Source organism: Patiria miniata, unplaced genomic scaffold, assembly GCF_015706575.1.
Source record: "Patiria miniata isolate m_02_andy unplaced genomic scaffold, ASM1570657v1 HiC_scaffold_2, whole genome shotgun sequence".
Lineage (NCBI taxonomy): Eukaryota > Metazoa > Echinodermata > Asteroidea > Valvatida > Asterinidae > Patiria > Patiria miniata.
In genome coordinates, this window is record NW_024037058.1 from 12625706 (window position 1) to 12644406 (window position 18701).

Below are 18701 nucleotides of genomic sequence, written 5' to 3' on the forward strand. Positions count from 1 at the left end.
ATTGCAAGAATTCATGATCATCAACTTGCCAAAGCTATCATACATGAAACATTTTCAACTGATTTTCACAATTCACTGCCAAATTTGCTAGGCTCAACGTGCTCAATGACCTGAAAAGTTGTAAAGTATTATTCCAAGGCTAAAACATTTGTACATTCGCTACATTGAAGTATGCTGTACAGTGCTGCTTTCTGAAGTTTGACCGTTGAAATCACACTGCCCACACTGATACATTCCTGTAAGAGTTACTTTGCTTGGAAGAACATCATATGATATACATGTACAACTGTACGTGTAAAAGAAATTATACATATTAAGAAATGTTGTCTTATAAATAACCGAAAAGAACATTGTGAAAATTACTCTCAATGAACATTAGCTTTTAAAGTTGTAGTTTATTGTAGATGTACATGTACCTATGGAACTCAAGTGGATAACGCATTGTGATATCAGCACCTCACACCATTAAAGCTACAGTCCATTATTTGCAGCTATCCAAAAAGAAACTGACATAATCATTGTTGAAGAGCACTTGGTTGAAAGATAGTCCAAAGACGCATCTTTGGAAATTTCCGTTAGTAGTTGGTTTTTTTATTCGGCAAAGCGCATGCAAGCGTTGACACGACGCACACGCGCCAAGGTTGCTATAATTCGTCGGATCAGTGCGCAACATCGTGTAGCTGCAATCGGCTAGTGAGAACGTGTCTCGGACGTTTAATTCAGGGCCAATCAAAACATGTTTCAGCAGCTTCTGATTTGAAATCGAGATCCTAGAATTTTTTTTCTCGAAATATACAGCTAAGCTTAGCTGAAACTTCATCGGATAGTTGTTCAGCGCCCTTCTTTAGATTTTGAGAACTTTTGTTGCTTCAAACGTCCACAAAAAATCCACAAATTACAAATGATGGACTGTACCTTTAAATCAAGAATGCTGAAGATTATTAAAAGTCCAACCTTTCTGAATCCACCAAACCTAAAAGTGGGCAATTTGTGTTACATCTACCGGTAGGCAGAGAACAAAAGACATATGAAAACAAAAGACGTTTGACAAAATGAGATGGAACTGGGCACAGGTCATATGGAGAAAAATGAAAAAATCTTTTTGTAATTTGTAATCTTTTATACGTCTACTACACATATTTTCAAAGTCGTGGAATAAAAGTGTTTTCAAGGAAAAACAATTGGCATCTTTCGTTTTTACAAATAGAAAACTCAAAACATTAAAAGGCTTTTTTCTCTGTATTTTTTTTTTTTTTATATGTTGACAAATGCAAACCTTAATATAAGCGGCCATATCTTCTCAACAAAACGTCCGCTTGCAGTGCAATAAACAGTATTGTAAAGAAACTTTCATTTCTTTCATAATACCCGCAAAACCTCATTTCGCCCCTTGCCCAGTTCTGCCTCATTTGCCAGAACGCCTCAAAAATGTCAACCAAAGTGGGAGGAAGGTACTCATACCTGGGGTTAAGGTTGGCCTCATTTGCACAACCTTTTTTTGTCTATATGTAAGGAAACTCTTCAATTGCAGGTTGCACTTTTCCCAAATGTGACCAACTCATATAAGGTGACGTTTGAGCTGATACGTCCGCTGGTTGTCTCTAGCAGGCATCATTTTTAGCTGATTTATCGGCAAGCCATACACAGAGAGACAACTCGACTGATTCATAACAGGAACACCTGCAAGCAAGCTTCAAATCAGAGGCAGTTCCGTCTCCTGACTGGCCTCCTTCAAACCAGGCTGCACAGCCGACCTGGTCAGACCCCAGAACATCTCAGGCTTGAGTTTCCTCTTGGCGGCCGTGAACTTCCAGCCCATGTGACGGGTGCAGCGCCGGCACTGCAGGATGGTCCAGGCATAGCTGGAGGAATAAAAAATGTAGTAATAATAATTATAATAATATTAATAATAACAAGTTCTTATATAGCGCTTCTAACTAAGTTCAATGCGTTTTACATTATGATTACCCCTGATTATTGGGCCAATTAAACATTCCAAATACAATCTCAGCTCCCTGGGGAGTATACAGCTCGATGCAGCCTGTTAGGCGCAAGGAAGCTAATTCAATCACAAGAACCATCTCTGCCCTCACAGGTACCCATTTACTCTTGGGTGGAGAGAAGCAATGAGTGACAAAGTGTCTTGCCCAAGGGCACATGCACCATGACCCCAGGCTGGACTCGAACCCACAACCTGCAGCTTTACTCGCAGACCACGATTCCAATGCCCTTAACCACAAGGCCACAGCACTCCATAAGCAAAACAAAGTCCACTGAAGGCTTCATACTTTCCATAAATCTCAGAGTTTACTCTAGTAATCTTTATCATTTTTTAATCACAAGTCATCCAGTTTCAGGTTACGTCACATGATACTCAACTGGAGCATGCCATCAATCAATTTTCAATCAAAATCATCCAGTCTCGATGTCGGTCACAAACTATTCAACTTGCATGTAACTGTGACAAAGGCATTTTCTTTGTCACTGCTCATTGTTACTTCTAGGGGTGTTGCATTTATGGGAATTGGGTGGCCGATTAAAAAAAAACACGGGTACCTGGGTACCCGTTAAAGAAACCCAACCCCAAAGTTTAAATCTCGGAAGTTGCCGTACAGATTGCTCATAAAGGTCCGCACGATAATACTAACACATCGGTGCATTTTATATAGCAAGATACAAGTGTATAAAGTAGCTTTACAGTGCATTAACCCTAACAGCCCATAACCAATCAAACTCCAACAGTAGGTTAGTGTTTAAATCTGTTGGGATAGGTACAGTACCCCTAAACAGATGGTCTTTTACACTGGGGTTGGCATACCTCCAGAAACTAAGTCCAACAGTGTGTGTGTACAATTTGCCATGTGGGTGTTGGAATTTGCCTGAATGGGTATGGTTCCTAGTAAATTAGGCTGGGGAGTTAGGGTTAATTGCATTTGCGCACGCATCATAAACGTGAATTTGTTAGTTTTTTTCCATGTAGCCTGGTTTTCATTTTTAGAAATTCCCCATAAATGACATTCAAAACCTTTCTATTTCATTGTCTTAGAAGTTACTATTAAGTAATATGTAAAGTTGGTTATGGGTACTTGATTCCATAATCTGGAACCGGTTTCTGACATCAGCGGTCGGGTGCTCGGGTACCCGCTTCCGATGCACAGGCCTAGTTACTTGTCAACGGCCTTTGAAGTGACTTGTAATGTGAATTGTGAATCGCAACAGCCTATGACTGACCAGGTTACCACAAATTTTACTTTTTGCAAAGGATGAATGTAATATTTAAGACAGGATGGCAGTGGTACAACACAAAGTTTAGATCTTTTTGAGCTTAGATCTTTTTGAAGTTCTATTGTATCCTGTTCAGGTCTACAAACTTTCACAACTCTCTCACTGTTGATTTTATGAAATTCAGAGGTAATTAATGTTTATTTTTTAAAGCCTGGGGGAAAAGACATTAAACATGTACAGGTAGGCTCCAAAAGTAACAATTCAAAAATTGAATATTAGGAAGTACTGCAGAAGAGATGTACATTTTGTAAAGTCAAAAAGTTATTAAATCGGAATATGGCTCCCTGATCACAATTGACCTATTGCGGTAGAATTGCGTTGGAATCACGTCAACGCAGCTTGTGAAATATTGTCCAACTACAAGATATACACATAGACGCGGAACGCGCAAAGTCTGAGACAAACAAAAACTTAATGCACAAAATTCCATAGGGTTGTCTAAGGGGCGTGGCTAACTCGCAAAAGGTGATAGGTCCATACCAAGTGAAAGTGACTGACATATATCACCGGAGCAAAGTTAAATCAGTGTTTTAAGAACTAAGGGGCCCTCCCTGTCAATCAAACAGTGTGCATTGACCAATCTCACCATGACTTTTGGTCAGATGACAACGGTACTTGGTTACAAGCATCATCAGAACTGTACACAAACCAAATGTGGGTGGTGCTTTAATAATTATGGCAGGATTTGGAATGGTCCATTAGTCAAGGCCCATCATGCCCATTAGCTTTGGTATTTGAATCTAAGAGTGTGGAACCAATGAACTTACCCAGGGAACCAGCTGTGTTCCTGTGACGGTCTACCAATCAGGACCATGTTGTGAGCACGGTATAACGTCAGTGTATCGTGAACAAAGCCACCTGGGTTGACGTAGGCTGCCATTGGACCGTCAAGTGACATGCTGCAGGTGAGATCAACGTACTTACTATGAGCATTCAATAACAGACCAGCACCCCAATTTCAAGAAACTCATCATAACCTACGATGCATCTCGGCACTGCCACATGTGGTACGTATCCTTAGATGCCAGGCTAATTCGTATTTGCCTGGATGTATTTTCTATTTACAATATCACACACATTGCCTCGGTACTATAGTCTTGTTTATGTAATTTTTATGGCATAAAACTGCCTAAGAAAAGGACATTTTCTTATTTTATGCATCGTGTTTTAAGCCGTCAAAGACGCATTCAACACATCATAGGTTTTGGGAAATGGAACATACAACTCATTGCAAGCTGTGACGTGTCACGCGTGGCATCTCGTGTTGCGACCCATCGCAGCGCTTCGTGAAATCAGCTGCAGGGGTTATGTGTTTGAACCATTAATTAGACTCTGTACTGCCCCAAACCGCCCTGCCTATATCCTCCCTGTGCAATAAATGCCCAAGCTGGAAAAAAAATGGTTTTATTGTTCATCAGCAAGTAGGTACCACATGTAGGTACAATGAAATACAATGTAGCACATGTGCCAATGGGTTGAAAAAGCGTTTCACAACATAGGTTCTTTCGTTTAGCTCAGCCATGTCGACTCGGGTAGCGCTGTGCTGTGCGATTGGCTTGGACATCAGTCATCCATATTTAATATTCGTGTATTTTACTGTATTTGTTTCTCTAACAGACTCACCTGAAAACATCACTCTTTTTGGCAATATCCTGGCCACAATCGGTGCAGGTTAACATTGTACACTGTATGTAAAAAATGGAAACAATCAATAATTGGTTAAAGAATTTCTTCCATCATACATGTAATTAAATTCTAGGTTTAAGTGTGAACAAAAGGTTTAAACAACACAGTGACAGTACAATGCTTTAACAATGCCGAAGCATCGATCAGTACAACTTGTGACTTTCAAACTTTTGGGGGCTGGACATTTTGGGAGATTGTGCATATTATCCATAGAGCTATATTAAATTACTAGAGGATTAACTCTTCATTCTTGCGCGCGGAGAAGTTTGAAGTCGCTCTGGGCACAGACATTTTGAATTTATGTGCGTGTTTGTAGAACACAATCAAAACAGATGGACTGAATTTTAAAAGTGTACTCCAAATGCAACGTGCAAGTAGAAGATACGCAAACAATTTTAGCGCATCATGACGATTCAAAAAACGTCACAGCGAAAAGCACCTGCAGCGGAGGGACGCGCACGCGTTGCGCTGTTTGCGTAGAGCAAAATGAAACGCTCATTTGCTGATCGTGCGTTTCGGTTTTGGACGTATCGGCTTCGATGACGCACCAGTATGGAATACAAATGCAGATATGCAAATAGACGTACAAAATACGTACACAATTTCCAGTTCTCCAGGTTTGTGTACAAACATGGATGCGCCCAGCAGGCATCACTTTGTACATAAGTAAGCGCTCTAGTAATTTAATATAGCTCTATATTATCATAGGTAATACTCTATTATTATACTCGAGAGGGTTGTAGTCAGAGGCAGAATGCAAAATGCTGTATAATTTCAGCTTTGATTTGAATTCATTTAACCAACAAAATCGAGCAAATAAAAAAAGGGTCACTGATTTCAGTACTTGCCACTATGAACTACAACTAGGAACAACTGAAGGCAAAGCACACAAGAGTTCCAGTGTGGGAAACAAAATGTGAGCGTACTGCAGTCGATTTCAAGAACATTTACGCAATGGCACTACCTGCCATTTATTCCACATTTTATTGCTTTACTTGCGCAACATTTCAATCATTTCAGCTATAACATGTGAAACATTTCAGCCATAACATATTTCAACTTACTCAACAGAGATATTTCAGACCAACGCAACAAATTAAGACAAATGTTACGCAGTATATTTTCAGGTGGTGCAAGTTATGGTGTAGCAAATTACAACAGACTATTACACTGACCAAGCGTGATCAATGTGGAGCCTGTCACTACTCAATTAATCAAGGTCGATACAAGAAACTAACAGCTATTTTAGAAGCAAAAGAACTGCTATTCTACCCGTGGCAAATTATAAGAGTTGCCACATGATTCCGAAGAAAGTCGGACAAATCTAGTTTCTACATAGCAGGCGGAGGTGATTTAACAACTGTTTCGTGACTGAACAGAAATCATTAACAAACAAAAGCTGTTATTATCCTTGTCCCAGATGATTAAAAACAAATCTAAAACGTTGCACAGCTACATGTAGTTTCGTGAAATCGCTCTTAAGTTTATTGCGCCGCTGCGTAACAAATCTGCCGCGTAAATCCTACACATGGCGTAAGTAACACACCAGCTGGTTTGAGCGTGTGTGGTGCAAATTAATTAAGTACACCTAATTGTATGTCTTCCGCATAGCATATTCTCGTGAGCGTCAGAGATGCACCAGAAATGCGTTCAAGAGACGGACCTACATGTAGCTCTCTTATTATAAGATAGCACTGGGTCCATGGGTTTTAATAAATTTGACAGTACATGGGTAATCGGTTGGAACAATTCCTAAGTTTAACAGGTACCTTCCGGAGTGTATCCAGTTCAAGCCTTAACCTCTGCACAGGGCAATTGATCTGGAGTAGCTTCAGCCGCTGTGTGTCATTCAATGGCAGATTACTGGCAACCCAAAAGGAAAAGTCTGAAATCAATCAGAAAAAAATAACCAATAAAAGATCCAATAAAGCCTTTTGGTTTCTTTCCCAAAGGACAAACTTCATGGAGTTGTTAAAAAAATAAAAGATTTTGCTTGGCAAATAAAGCTGGTTATACCAGCCAACAACGATCACTGTATAAACGCCTCACTATATAAGGAGCTGCGGTATCGCCTCAGGAACATAGGACCTCTAAGAGCAGGATTGACCATCTTGGTGAAAGAGCATCCACCAGGGTATCAAGCATTTTGAAGAACAACGTGACGAATGCAAACTTCAATCCCGCCTTATCCTTAGTCAAGGCAGTCGACGATAGAGTCCAATGATCGATTGTTGGCCGTGAATAACAGTAGCCGTACGCTATACACACACTCACATGTACTGCACGAAGCACGAACAGCGACCTCAAGCGGCTAGGCTATAATATGCAAATCAGTTGGTGCTGAATGAACGCCTTAAACTGTGCACCTTAGCTTTGCTCAGGGGCGGTGGAATGCTTTTCAAACTGGGGGGCAACACCAAATAGGGACACTTGCTCAGAAAAAGGGGCACCTTCTGCGGTGTGAAAGTGGAGGAAAAAAATATGTCCTGTTCATTTCACTATAAACCTATATGACGAGGAACAAATTATGAACACGTTAGTTATGTAGAGAGACCATTTTTTTTATCACCAGAGGGACACTGTTGCTTTTGATGGCCAGTTCAGTTACCATTTTATTCGTGTGAAGAGCACTATTATTTTATAGGGGCCAGTTTTCCATCTGAAGAAGAGGGGGCACAGTTTTAATGTTGCGAGCAGGGCACTTATTGTGCTTCCGAGGGGCAGTTTTCCATCTCGAGAAGTTATCACGAGAGGAGCACTATTGTTTTTGAGGGCCAATTTTCCATCTCGAGAGAGGCACAATTTTATTATTGCAGGAGGGATATTTGTGCTTTCGAGGGGTAGTTTTCCATCTAAAGAAGTTGCACAATCTTGTTAATGCGAGAGGGGTACTTGGGGTTTTTGAAGGGCAGTTTTGCATTCCAAGAGAGGAGACAATTTTATTTGTAGCGCGATCATATGCTATCATACGTGTGCATTTGAGGGGCAGTTTTGTTTTCATCTCGAGGGGACAACCACGAGAGTGACACTTTGTTGGTCTGGGAAAATGTGGGGGGCAACTCCCCCCCCCCCCCCCCTCCTTCCAGTTCAGCTGCCCCCGTCTTTGCTTATGTTTTTCTTTATTTTTTGGCTGGATTTCCAGCGATGACCCCGTATGTGAATAAAGATCAGATTATTATTCAGTACACGACACACATGCGCGTGGAGATCTGCTATTATTCGTCTACTGCTATTATTCGGCTGAATGAGAACGTGTTCCGGATGCTGAAGTTCGGGCGCAATTCAAAACATGCCTTGGCTACTTTTAAATTGAAATCGAGATCCACAGCATTCACAGAGCTAAAACTTCATCAAGTTGGTTGTAATTATATATTACTCGTCTTTAGATTTGAGCACTTTAGTTGCACAATGACAAATGATACCCATTAGTCCGTTTGCTGCCCCAAAACAACTTTCCTGCTTCTCCCTGCACTGGCCCAAATTGCCCCAGCACTGTATGGTTTATGGATTCATCATGCAGGAATACAATGTAACACAATGCAGCACAAGTGTTAATGGGCTAACATGTCAAATAACACACATCTTCAATTCAAGATTAGGAATGGAGTGCATTTAAAGCTACAGTCCATCGTTTGCAGCTATCCAAAAAGTAACTGAAAAATAGAATTAGCTGTTTACCAACAAAAAGGACCTATGGTATAAATGCAAAAAAAATAGTTAGTGGCCTGACGTTTCGACCCTAGCAGAGTCTTTCTCGAAGGCTGAATGAGAAAGCCTTCGAGAAAGACTCTGCTAGGGTCGTAACGTCAGGCCACTAACTATTTTTTTGCAAAAAGTAACTGATGTAATTATTGCTGAAAAACATACTTGGTTGAAAGATAGTAAGGGGACTAAACTCTCTGTGAAATTATTCTTTCTGGCATGCTGTCATTTTGAAGAAATCAACAAAAGAAGGCCTTTCCAATGATGCATCTAAAGACGCACCATTGGAAATGTCCGTTAGTACATGTAGTTGTTTTTTTTTATTCGGCGAAGCCTGCGCAAGCGATGACATGACGCACATGCACGGGCAGTTGCTATAATTCATCAGATCGGTGAGCGACATCACGTAGCGGCTCAGAACGTGTCTCAGACGCTGAATTCAGGCCCAATTCAAAACATGATTCAGCAACTTTTGATTTGAAATCAAGATCCTAGAATGCTGTTTTTCTTGGAATATACAGCATTCACTGAGCTGAAACTTCATCAGGTTAATAGTTGCTCATCAGCACCCTTCTTTAGATTTTGAGCATGTTTGTTGCTTCAATTGAACAAAATGCACAAATTACAAATGATGGACTGTACCGGTACCTTTAATGGGCTAAAATGTCAAAAAACACACATGTAGGACCTTCAATGCAAGATTAGGAATGCAGTGCATTTAAATATATGTAGCAGCATATATGTTTACCTGAGGGTTTGGATGGCACCGTGTGGAACTTGACTGAGTCCTCAAACCAACTCCTCAGTTCAGCTTTGATGTGATGCATCAGAACTTCCTAGTGGGTGAACAGGATAAAAGGCATGATCTCCACAATTTGTTTCCAACTTGTTTGAACAAAGAAAAATGCCTTAAAACAAATTTCAACTTGCAATCAAAAGAGTACATGTAGTTGTAACTGGCGCTCTATCAACCAAGCTCTCCATATACTAGCCCTAACCGCCCTGAATCCTTCAAAATCCTCTTTTCCAAAGTGGAGGAATTTGGAGGATTGAGGTTACACGGCAAAAGTGCACTATCGTAGGATGCACTTTGTCAAGGTCTTGGGCCGGACCTTGTGTTGTTTTTGCTCAGTCATGCATAAATATAGGCCTGGATTATGCTGGAAATCCTCAAGTCACTGCTGCAGGATTTTGCAAGATTCAGGCAGTGGTCACCCTTCCACAGACTATATTCAAGAAATAATGGAGGAATTTGCAGGATTGAGGCTGTATGCTATTTTTCCATGAGGCCAATTGGAGGGGTTTGCAGGATTGAGCCTACATCCTAGCCAAAAGGCCTAGGGAGTTAGGGCTAATAATTGATTGATTGAGGTACCTGCTGCTATGTTATATCTGAACCGGCCAGCCGACCCCTACAATCTCGGTGGCTGAGTAATATGACATCTGCACTAGTTACTTTTGGAATGTAAGTGGAGTCAGACATTTTTGCCTGAAATTTTAGGTATAAAGGGAAAGTATGCACACATGTGTTGTGTCGATATGTTATTTACAATTTGAAAAAGAGCCTGAAATCAGGCAATTGCAGGAGGACTTACCGTAAATCCCTGTAGTAGGCAGAAGGTTGTGGTTGCCCTACCCGAATAATAAGCTCATTAATTTTTCTAGTAAGGTCTCAGAAATCACTGACTGCACATGTACATGTACAGTACATGTACTTATGAAAAGTCCAGAAACCTGATATTGAATTTAAAATCTCGCCAGTACGAAAATGTGACGTGGTATGTCAAAACCAGGCAGATTTAGGCAGAGCTACAAATGGGAAAACAGCTGCAAAATGACAAGGGGGTGATTTTCAGTAATTTTGAGATTTGGCATGTTTGGTAAAATTTGTGATGCTATTAATGTTTAAAATATTCTGTAAAAATTTCAAACTGACATGTCTATGACAAAGTATTCTTTAAAACACTTTTAGAGAGACATGTCATTTCACAACATGACACTTTGTTCAAGAATTTGCTTTGAAATGACGCAAAATTAGTGCGACATTCACGAACAGTCCAATTTCAAAATTTAATAACTTGGCTTTGGAATGTGCAGAGTTCGATCTTAACTTTTTTTCACTAGCCAGCCGGGCTACTGAAAAAGACTCTTAACTAGCCCGTGGGCATTTTTACTAGCCCGCATGGTTTTCTTTTATAGAGTGTCTCATAAACAACAATGTGTATACATGTACAATGTGCATACATATAAAACGTGTATCCTGAAGGCAATCTTGTCAGTGTTTTTAATAAACAGATCTTATAATTTAACCCTAAACAGTTACTAAAATTAGACACAAATTGATACAGATTTCCTTCTGAATTTAATGATTTATTTCTTCCTGTCCTTTCATCTTTGCCATAGCCCAATAATTTTTAACTCGCCAGCCGGGCTACTTAAGGAATAGTTTGACTAGCCCGCCGCTGTTTTGACTAACATTTGGGTAGCGGGCTACCGCTAAAGTCGCACCCTGGAATATCCAATTTCAAAAAACAAAGCGGTGTTTGAAAGAACAAGGTTTATATTTTACTAATATTGCAATAACTCAGCAGTGACTTCTTGCCCACAAGTGCCTGATTTTGATATACCACGTCACAAATTAAATCCTACAAAACAATACTTTGAGACTCACCGCATCGTACATCTCATAGACCCAGGGCTGCAGCCAGGTCCATCTGGCTGCTGACAGGTGTCTTTTCCTCCGCTGTCTCAGCCAGGCTGCGTCCCTCTCAAGCCCGCTGAGCTGGCCCAGGGAGGGCATCAGCCTGAGTCGGTTCTGTGAGGAGAGCTGAGCGCCCTCTAGTGCCCCGGGCAGCTCAGGCTCGGCGATGATGCGAACTGTACCGATGAGGATCCTTCGGAGAAAAAAATGAGGACATTCGCTTATTTGAAATTGTTAATAATTTAGAACAGCTACAAAACAATGTGCAACAGAGTTTGAAATGTCTTGTGTTCTTCCAAAAAGAACCACTCTTGATTTACAGATATTTAATTTGAAAATGGACTCTCCTTGTCATTATGACATAAACATGTATGCCCATCTGAAGGTAGTTTTGGCCCAAGGCGCTAGTGATTAATAGTGGACGGTGAATAGTGCGCCCTCTAATGGCACAACAATTAGATCAGCGAGTCTACTCGGCCATTTTGTTTCAGCGGTTCAAATTTTTCTTACTTTTCTCCGTAGGATTTTCTTAAGGAACCAGTCAGCCACAGAGAGAAGGTTCGATGGCTTCCCCAACAGTGTTAAACATACGCGCGTCACGTGGTACGTGATCGAGCGTTAGCGCTTTCCTAGGGAACCAATCAGCGATCGAGACTTGAGGGTTCAATGGCTTGCCCAATCGACGGTTGTAAACATACACATTCCACGGTAAGTTATCGAGCATCATATCAGCGCTTTCCTAGGGAACCAATCAACGATTGATATGCTGCGGTGATCATACATGGAGCTTTATTAAAACAGGTTTATTCCAATTTAAACAGACGGTCTTATTTACATAAAATGGCCCCGCCCCCATTGCTACGAAATGACCAAGACAATAGTGCGAGAAAGTAAAAAAAAACAATTATGCAAGGGTGCTACACAACAATGCAACTATTGCTCTGGATCACTTATGTCTTGGGCCAAGACTTCTCTGAAGATTGTGAAACCACTCAGGTGGTAGCAGAAAAACTGCTAGAATATTTTTGCTCTCGCATTTCTTGCACTACCCGTTGAAATACCTCTCAACAAATCACACAAAATCACTTTTACAGACAAAATAAATGTCTCAACTTTTACAGTACATTTTTGACAGATTGTTGACCACGAATTTGCAAACACTGAAAGTAAAAAAAATCACACCTGCATCTCTCCACAAAATGAAACCAAAAAATCCATACGACTACTCAACCCATTAGCACTTGTACAACATTGTATAACACTGTATTTATTCATTTAAAAATCTATAAAACCATAGAGAGCTCAGGCAGTTTCGGGCGCTACAGTGAGTAACAGGCAGGGCGGTTCCGGGTGCTTCTGTGAGTAATAGACAGGACGGTTTCAAGTGACTATAGGGTTAACATGAACTTTGTGCCAACTAACTGGAAGCACCATGACTGAAAACAACGAGAGTTGACAAAAAACGCTTCATCATCTCACCCGTCCGTTTGCCGTCTTGTCTCCATGACCTGGAACCGTTGCCTTCCCATGGCCTTCACCCTCATGGTCTCTATGCCTGTGTCGTCATCCTCCTCTTTGGAACTGAAGATTTCAGCGGTTGTCCCCCCAATGGCTGCAATGCTCCCCTCCTGACCTGGACCCCTGTCATGACTGACAACAGAAAAAAGGAGTAAAATAGATAACAAAATTTAGTGTCACCTATTGCAGAGTTGTAATGACTCGAGTCAATGACTCGACTCAAGTCAGACTCGAGTCACAATTTTTGGTGACTGGGCTCGACTCGACTCAAGTCCCTAAGGGTAAATGACTCGAGTCACTGCCAGCAAATGACTCAACTTGACTCGAGTCACTGCGAGCAAATGACTCCGTCGACTCGACTCCCTCATCAGACATGTCAGAAGACTCTACTCAAGCGAATTAAGGCTATAAAGAGTCCCAAAAATATACGCAAAAATTTGTGAAAAGTAATTGCAATGACTCACGGTGCAAAACAGCAGCCATTCGTCATATGTACAAAAAAAACAACGTGTCACAGACTCCCACTTCATGGTTCTAGAACGCACAGAATACTATCCAGGAAACGGACTTTAAACACATTTTCCAATTTGTTGTTTCATCATTGGCTTTGGGTGATTTCTTATAAAGCTCTTGGATTCGAATGCAGTTAAAATATTACAACATAACATTGTACATAATCATAGAGTGGGCTTGTCATTAACATTTTATATAGCCGTTTCAGGAATTAAATAAAGATACATGTAATATCTTTTCCTTTCATTTAATTCAGAGTTTTATACCGTAGCTGTCATCTTGTGTCTTCCCCCAGCTGCACTCCACACACACTCTGGTGTTTGCAAGTCACTCGAGAACAGGGTTTCAAATACGCAGATGGTATGTAGCCCCCCCCCCCCCCTCCCTATGCAATTTTTTTGTCACATCCCCTTTTCAAATTGGTCTTGCAATGCCTGAAACCCTCAATCAGGGGTTTTAACATCTGGAGATGAAACCTACATAAATACACCTTCAACACTAACCTATCATGAATCATGCCAAACGTCCTGTTGTTCTGTATGACATGTTTCATCATGGAGATGATCCTCTGGTTGAAGAGCTGGAGGGGTAACGTCTGGCCAGGGACCAAGATGACCCCGGGGAGGTGCAGGAGGGGTAAGGATATAAAGCTGTCTTCATCAAGGACTGTCCGGCCACTGTATTCCTCCAGGTCACTGCCAAGATACTGTGGACGAGAGATCAAGTCCGCAGCCTATTTTACTGTTTTGTATACGTCAGCTGCCCCGAATTTACCGAATATTTGAATATTCGATCATCAACTGAATATTTGAATTTAGCTTTATGCCGGTTAGTTGAATATTCATAAATAAACTACATGTATGCATGCGCACATAAGACTGTGTTGTCACTGTAATCATAAAACTGCATTTTTAAAGCTCTGGTAAGATCGGTCGAATCAGTTCTGAAAATTGACCAAAAGTATAGTGTTCCATATATGTGCCATCGGGGCCGAATTTTACGGCGCCTCATTTTTAAGCTCTGGCAGGGATCTTTTTGATCAATTTCATGCAAGACTTCTTGCAACACGGCCAGAGTTTATTGTGCACTCGCACTTGTTATTGTCAGATGCCACTTTTTTGTCGATGGTAACTTTCTTGTCGACGCATTTTTATTGGTCCCATTCTTTCAGCTGGGTAAAGTCCCTGGACACTCATGCAGTACTTATACTGTAAAACACTCCAGCAAACCGTAATAGCCATCGACGAATGCAAGTTTTAACCGGCGCACTTTGTATGCAACTACTGACCAGCGAGGAAGGCAGCTGTCGCTGGTGTGTTTAAAACTTGATCAGCGAGTTGCGAATATTCAAATATTTGGTCAAGTGCAGTTTCGAATAACCGAATACTAAATTATTTAAAAATGGACAGCCTACACACTATCCCACTTAAGCATAATCAACAGTATGTACATTTGTACATGTATGCATCATAATCCTAACCTTCTAGGGTATTTGGACTAGTACCCAGTAGAAACCCTGATAAACGCAACAAATGCAACACTTTTCAAATGAGAAGCCTGAATGCCCACAAGTATAGCAAGATCCATCAAGTCAAAAACTCAAAGCCAAAGTGTGTGGTCACCAACTGCAGCAGGATACAGGCATAAATGTAGTTCAGTGGGGTTAGCTCCAATTCATGCAATTGTCTCAAAATATGCTGTTAATTCCCTGGTGTTTATGGCTCAACATAGTTAAGTCCCACAGACTATACGTGTACCTGGATGTTGAACTACATGTACACATACATACACCTGGATGATGAACTGTACGTTTACATGATGATGTACATGTAGCCCCCCAAGGGTACATCGCCTCAGGAGACAGCTATAACAGACTTCATCCCCATCCATCCCGGCAAGTACCAGCCCCACGCAACATGGCAGGAGACCCTCCTCTCTCGGGAGTAGGCACTGCGCAATCATCACATGCGTACTGTTGAGCGCCTCACTGAGCACACCCGAACCCTTCCTCCGCTGATATCATTGGGGACTGTGTCTGCATCCAGAACCAGACCGGCCCCAATCCCAACAAGTGGGGAAAAAAAATGGCATTGTGGTCAAGGTGCACCAGTTTGACCAGTATGCGGTTTGAGTGGGCGGCTCTGGATGTGTCACACTGCGCAACAGGAAATTCCTTGTAAGTACCTGTCCGTCATACCTCGTACATCATTGGCCATGGCACCTGGCTAGACGACAGCCTCGATTCCACCAGCCCAGATGGCCAAGCCTGCAACACCTCAGTTGTTCCACATCAATCCTCCCACCAACCAGCCACCAGCGACACACCAGCCACCCCGACACCACCTCCAACAACCACCCACCCACAGCCATCCCAGAGCCCGACGGCCACCAGCCCTGTTCCACAAGCTCTACGGGCCCTCATGCCGCACAATGCCCCCGACCTGCAGCCTCCTCTACTCACTCACCCACACCTACCACGGATCACTCAACTCAACAGTATTATCGTTTACCTGATGGTTGTATTTTGTTTGTTATCTTGTTTGTTGCAGACGCTGTTGTCATTGCTTGAGAACAAATAAACAACTATTGGAAAGCAAATAGTGTCATACTTATTTAGGAACTTACATACATATGTATGTTCAATTACCAATTTGACTCATCAGTATGATTTACTTCAACACTATCACACACTTTATAATGCAAAAGAATATACCACCAAAACAACAAAGAGCCACTCAGTCTTTGGTTACAGTGCATTCATGGACTTCATATCATGTACTTACAGAATGTGCAGTTGGAAGTGATGGGTCATACGTTATCTGTGTCGGCCGCTTCTGCACCCGATCACGGTCTGGTCTGCCTCTGATACGCAGAAGACTTCGCAAGAAACCCCTCCGATTATTATTTTCCTCCACTTCTGTCAAATGATCGAAACGATTTCCATCAAAGTCAATAAGCATGCATTATGGACAAAACATGTTGTAAAATTTGCTTTGTGTCCATGGTCTCTGCAAGTGCAATGGCGTAAAGCAAAATTATTGTGCGTCAATTTTGCAGAATACATGCTACATATATTTTAGTATACGTCAATGAAATATAGGCTGAGTGCTCACATTAGCATGGTGGTTGTAGGGGGGGGGGGGAGAGGACCCTGAGAAGAACGCGAACGATGGTCTGTGTGCATCTTCCATTCGTAAAAAAGGGGGTGTCCAAAATGGTGATAAAGCATTGAGCGCGCATTCTTAAGAATGCACGACAAGATAACGGTCTTGTCGATACCGAGCACCGGCTTCGCTTGGGAAGTCTAGCTGCATCCTCGTTCACTGATTCTTATTATATAACCGACATACAGATCCTTGTCATTTGATTGGTGGAACTCACATCACGTGGCATTCGTTATTGCTCCCATTCATGCCGCGGCTCAAAAAGTACTATCCGCCCATGGGGAATGGGAAATACTATTCAACAGTTAGGATCATGATAATACTAATACTGTATTGGAAAGAATTAATTCTGATTTTTGGGATAATAAAAGCGCGGGGTGGGGGCCGTAAGAATGAAGCATGTGAAGAATGAGAATGAATACTGTGACATCCCATAGTGCTAATGCTATTTCCCATTTAAATTGCCACCAATTAATGAATGTCAGACAAGTCGACCGTTGAGACAACTCGACTCGGGACAAGTCGACCGTTGAGACAACTCGACCGTTGAGACAAGTCGACCGTTGAGACAACTCGACTCGGGACAACTCGACCGTTGAGACAGCTCGACTTAATGGAAATGTATACACGTGGCGGCGCGGGCATACTCGATGCACAGAGGGCGATCCGATCCGGTGGCCGTCGCGTTGGGCCGGCGCGCCCTGCCCGCGAGGATCGGGCCCGGCCCGGCACGCGGGCATGTCAACCGGTGCGGCAAGTGGGCGCACAGGCCCGGCAAAAACAATCACGCTGCGCTATATCGGCTCTGTTATATGCAACAAAAAAACCTCATGTGTCATCACTCCCAAACTACGATCAGCCGCCGTCAAAAATCCCCGGTACTATCCCCAAAACTAGGCCCAAAAACATGCGAGGCGACTTGTCTCAACGGTCGACTTGTCTTTCCATTTATCGCACATACGGTCGAGTTGTCTCAACGGTCGAGTTGTCTCAACGGTCGACTTGTCCCGAGTCGAGTTGTCTCAACGGTCGACTTGTCTGACCCCCCTTATTAATTGTTCACACCCCCACCATTACGCCACAGAGCTGGATGCTATCTAGTCAAAAGAGCAATTTTGGCAGCTTCTGGACATCGTTTTTTTTTTTTTTCATTGCATGCATATGATACATACAGGGACTTGTAACTTGTCTAGCCTAAACAAAGCACTTCCCAGACGGTACGTCCCAGACTAGTTCCCAGTCCTCCGTTATTACAAAACTTCCCATAATGCATTAGTTGGCAGAAAAAAGCAAATAACACTAACACTAACAGGTTTAATTTGATTCAAATTATTGTAGTTATATGAGTACAGATGCATAGAACATTTTCTTTCCTCTTATTATGAATTATTTCCCTTTTTAACCGCACTAATACATTTCATTTAACATAATTATGTCGTGCAATGTTTGTTAAGATTGCGCAAAAATTCATAAATTGCGCACGTGATATTCCCACGCAATCTTAAGAATGAGCGCTCATTCTTAAGAATGCGCGCTCATTCTTAAGAATGCGCGCTCATTCTTAAGAATGCGCGCCCATTCTTAAGACTGCGTGATTTTCAAGAAAGCGCACAACAACAGGTCCAAGTTACTCGCGGACATGGCCATGGAGTACATTGTATCACTCACTGAGTGACTCAGCGCATGGCGCGGCGGATTTTTGGCAAGACTGAGATTTGAAAACAAACATGACAAAATGGGCCAAGATAATAACCCTGAAAGCCTTCCTCTTCTGGAGAATCAGACTCTTCTTGATCTTCGCTGTCATCCCCGTTTTCCTCCACGTTTAACTCTTCTTCGAGCTCATCATTCAACAACAACTGTTCCTCATCTTCGTCCATGTCGTCGGCCATTGTTTGTTTACTTTCATCAATGTCAATGAACTTTGCTTTTCACACTGATCTCGTAGTTTGGCCGTCTCTGACGGTATTTTAAACCACGTGGTATCATTTGACCAATGGTGTTTCACCCCGTGTAGCAGACGATAAGTTGATTTGGTGTGGTATCCTTTTCGCTTATGGCATTGAAGTATGCAAACAGATTGTTTACTGAGGACTGTCAAAATAAAGGCGCCATACTAGCGCACGTTTATT

The 18701-nt window shown here is 42.0% G+C and overlaps 1 protein-coding gene across 2 annotated transcripts; it reads right to left on the bottom strand.

Moving 5' to 3' along the window:
- Positions 1–1227: 1227 nt before the first annotated feature.
- Positions 1228–18589, bottom strand: LOC119726539 (protein cereblon-like). Of its 2 annotated transcripts, none has more exons than XM_038198268.1 (10): positions 18323–18589; positions 16189–16319; positions 13909–14111; positions 12854–13024; positions 11345–11567; positions 9422–9509; positions 6741–6856; positions 4909–4970; positions 4053–4184; positions 1228–1862 (listed from the first exon to the last, which is right to left on the bottom strand). In XM_038198268.1, the coding sequence occupies exons 1-10, from the start codon at positions 18459–18461 to the stop codon at positions 1694–1696; spliced, it is 1434 nt and encodes a 477-aa protein (XP_038054196.1). In that variant the 5' UTR covers positions 18462–18589; the 3' UTR covers positions 1228–1693. The 2 variants fall into 2 exon arrangements, with proteins under 2 accessions (XP_038054196.1, XP_038054195.1); XM_038198267.1 differs by having other exon boundaries at positions 1232–1862; positions 16189–16322.
- Between the last annotated feature and the right edge of the window lie 112 nt (positions 18590–18701).

What these genes read in the sequence shown, in the direction of transcription:
- LOC119726539 (XM_038198267.1), bottom strand. Translation starts at nt 18,461, where the DNA reads ATGGCCGACGACATGGACGAAGATGAGGAACAGTTGTTGTTGAATGAT. An exon ending in TCTATGAGATGTACGATGCG is followed by an intron (nt 9,510 to 11,344) that starts GTGAGTCTCAAA and finishes TTCACCCACTAG; the next exon opens with GAAGTTCTGATGCATCACAT. An exon ending in AACTGGATACACTCCGGAAG is followed by an intron (nt 4,971 to 6,740) that starts GTACCTGTTAAA and finishes TTTTACATACAG; the next exon opens with TGTACAATGTTAACCTGCAC.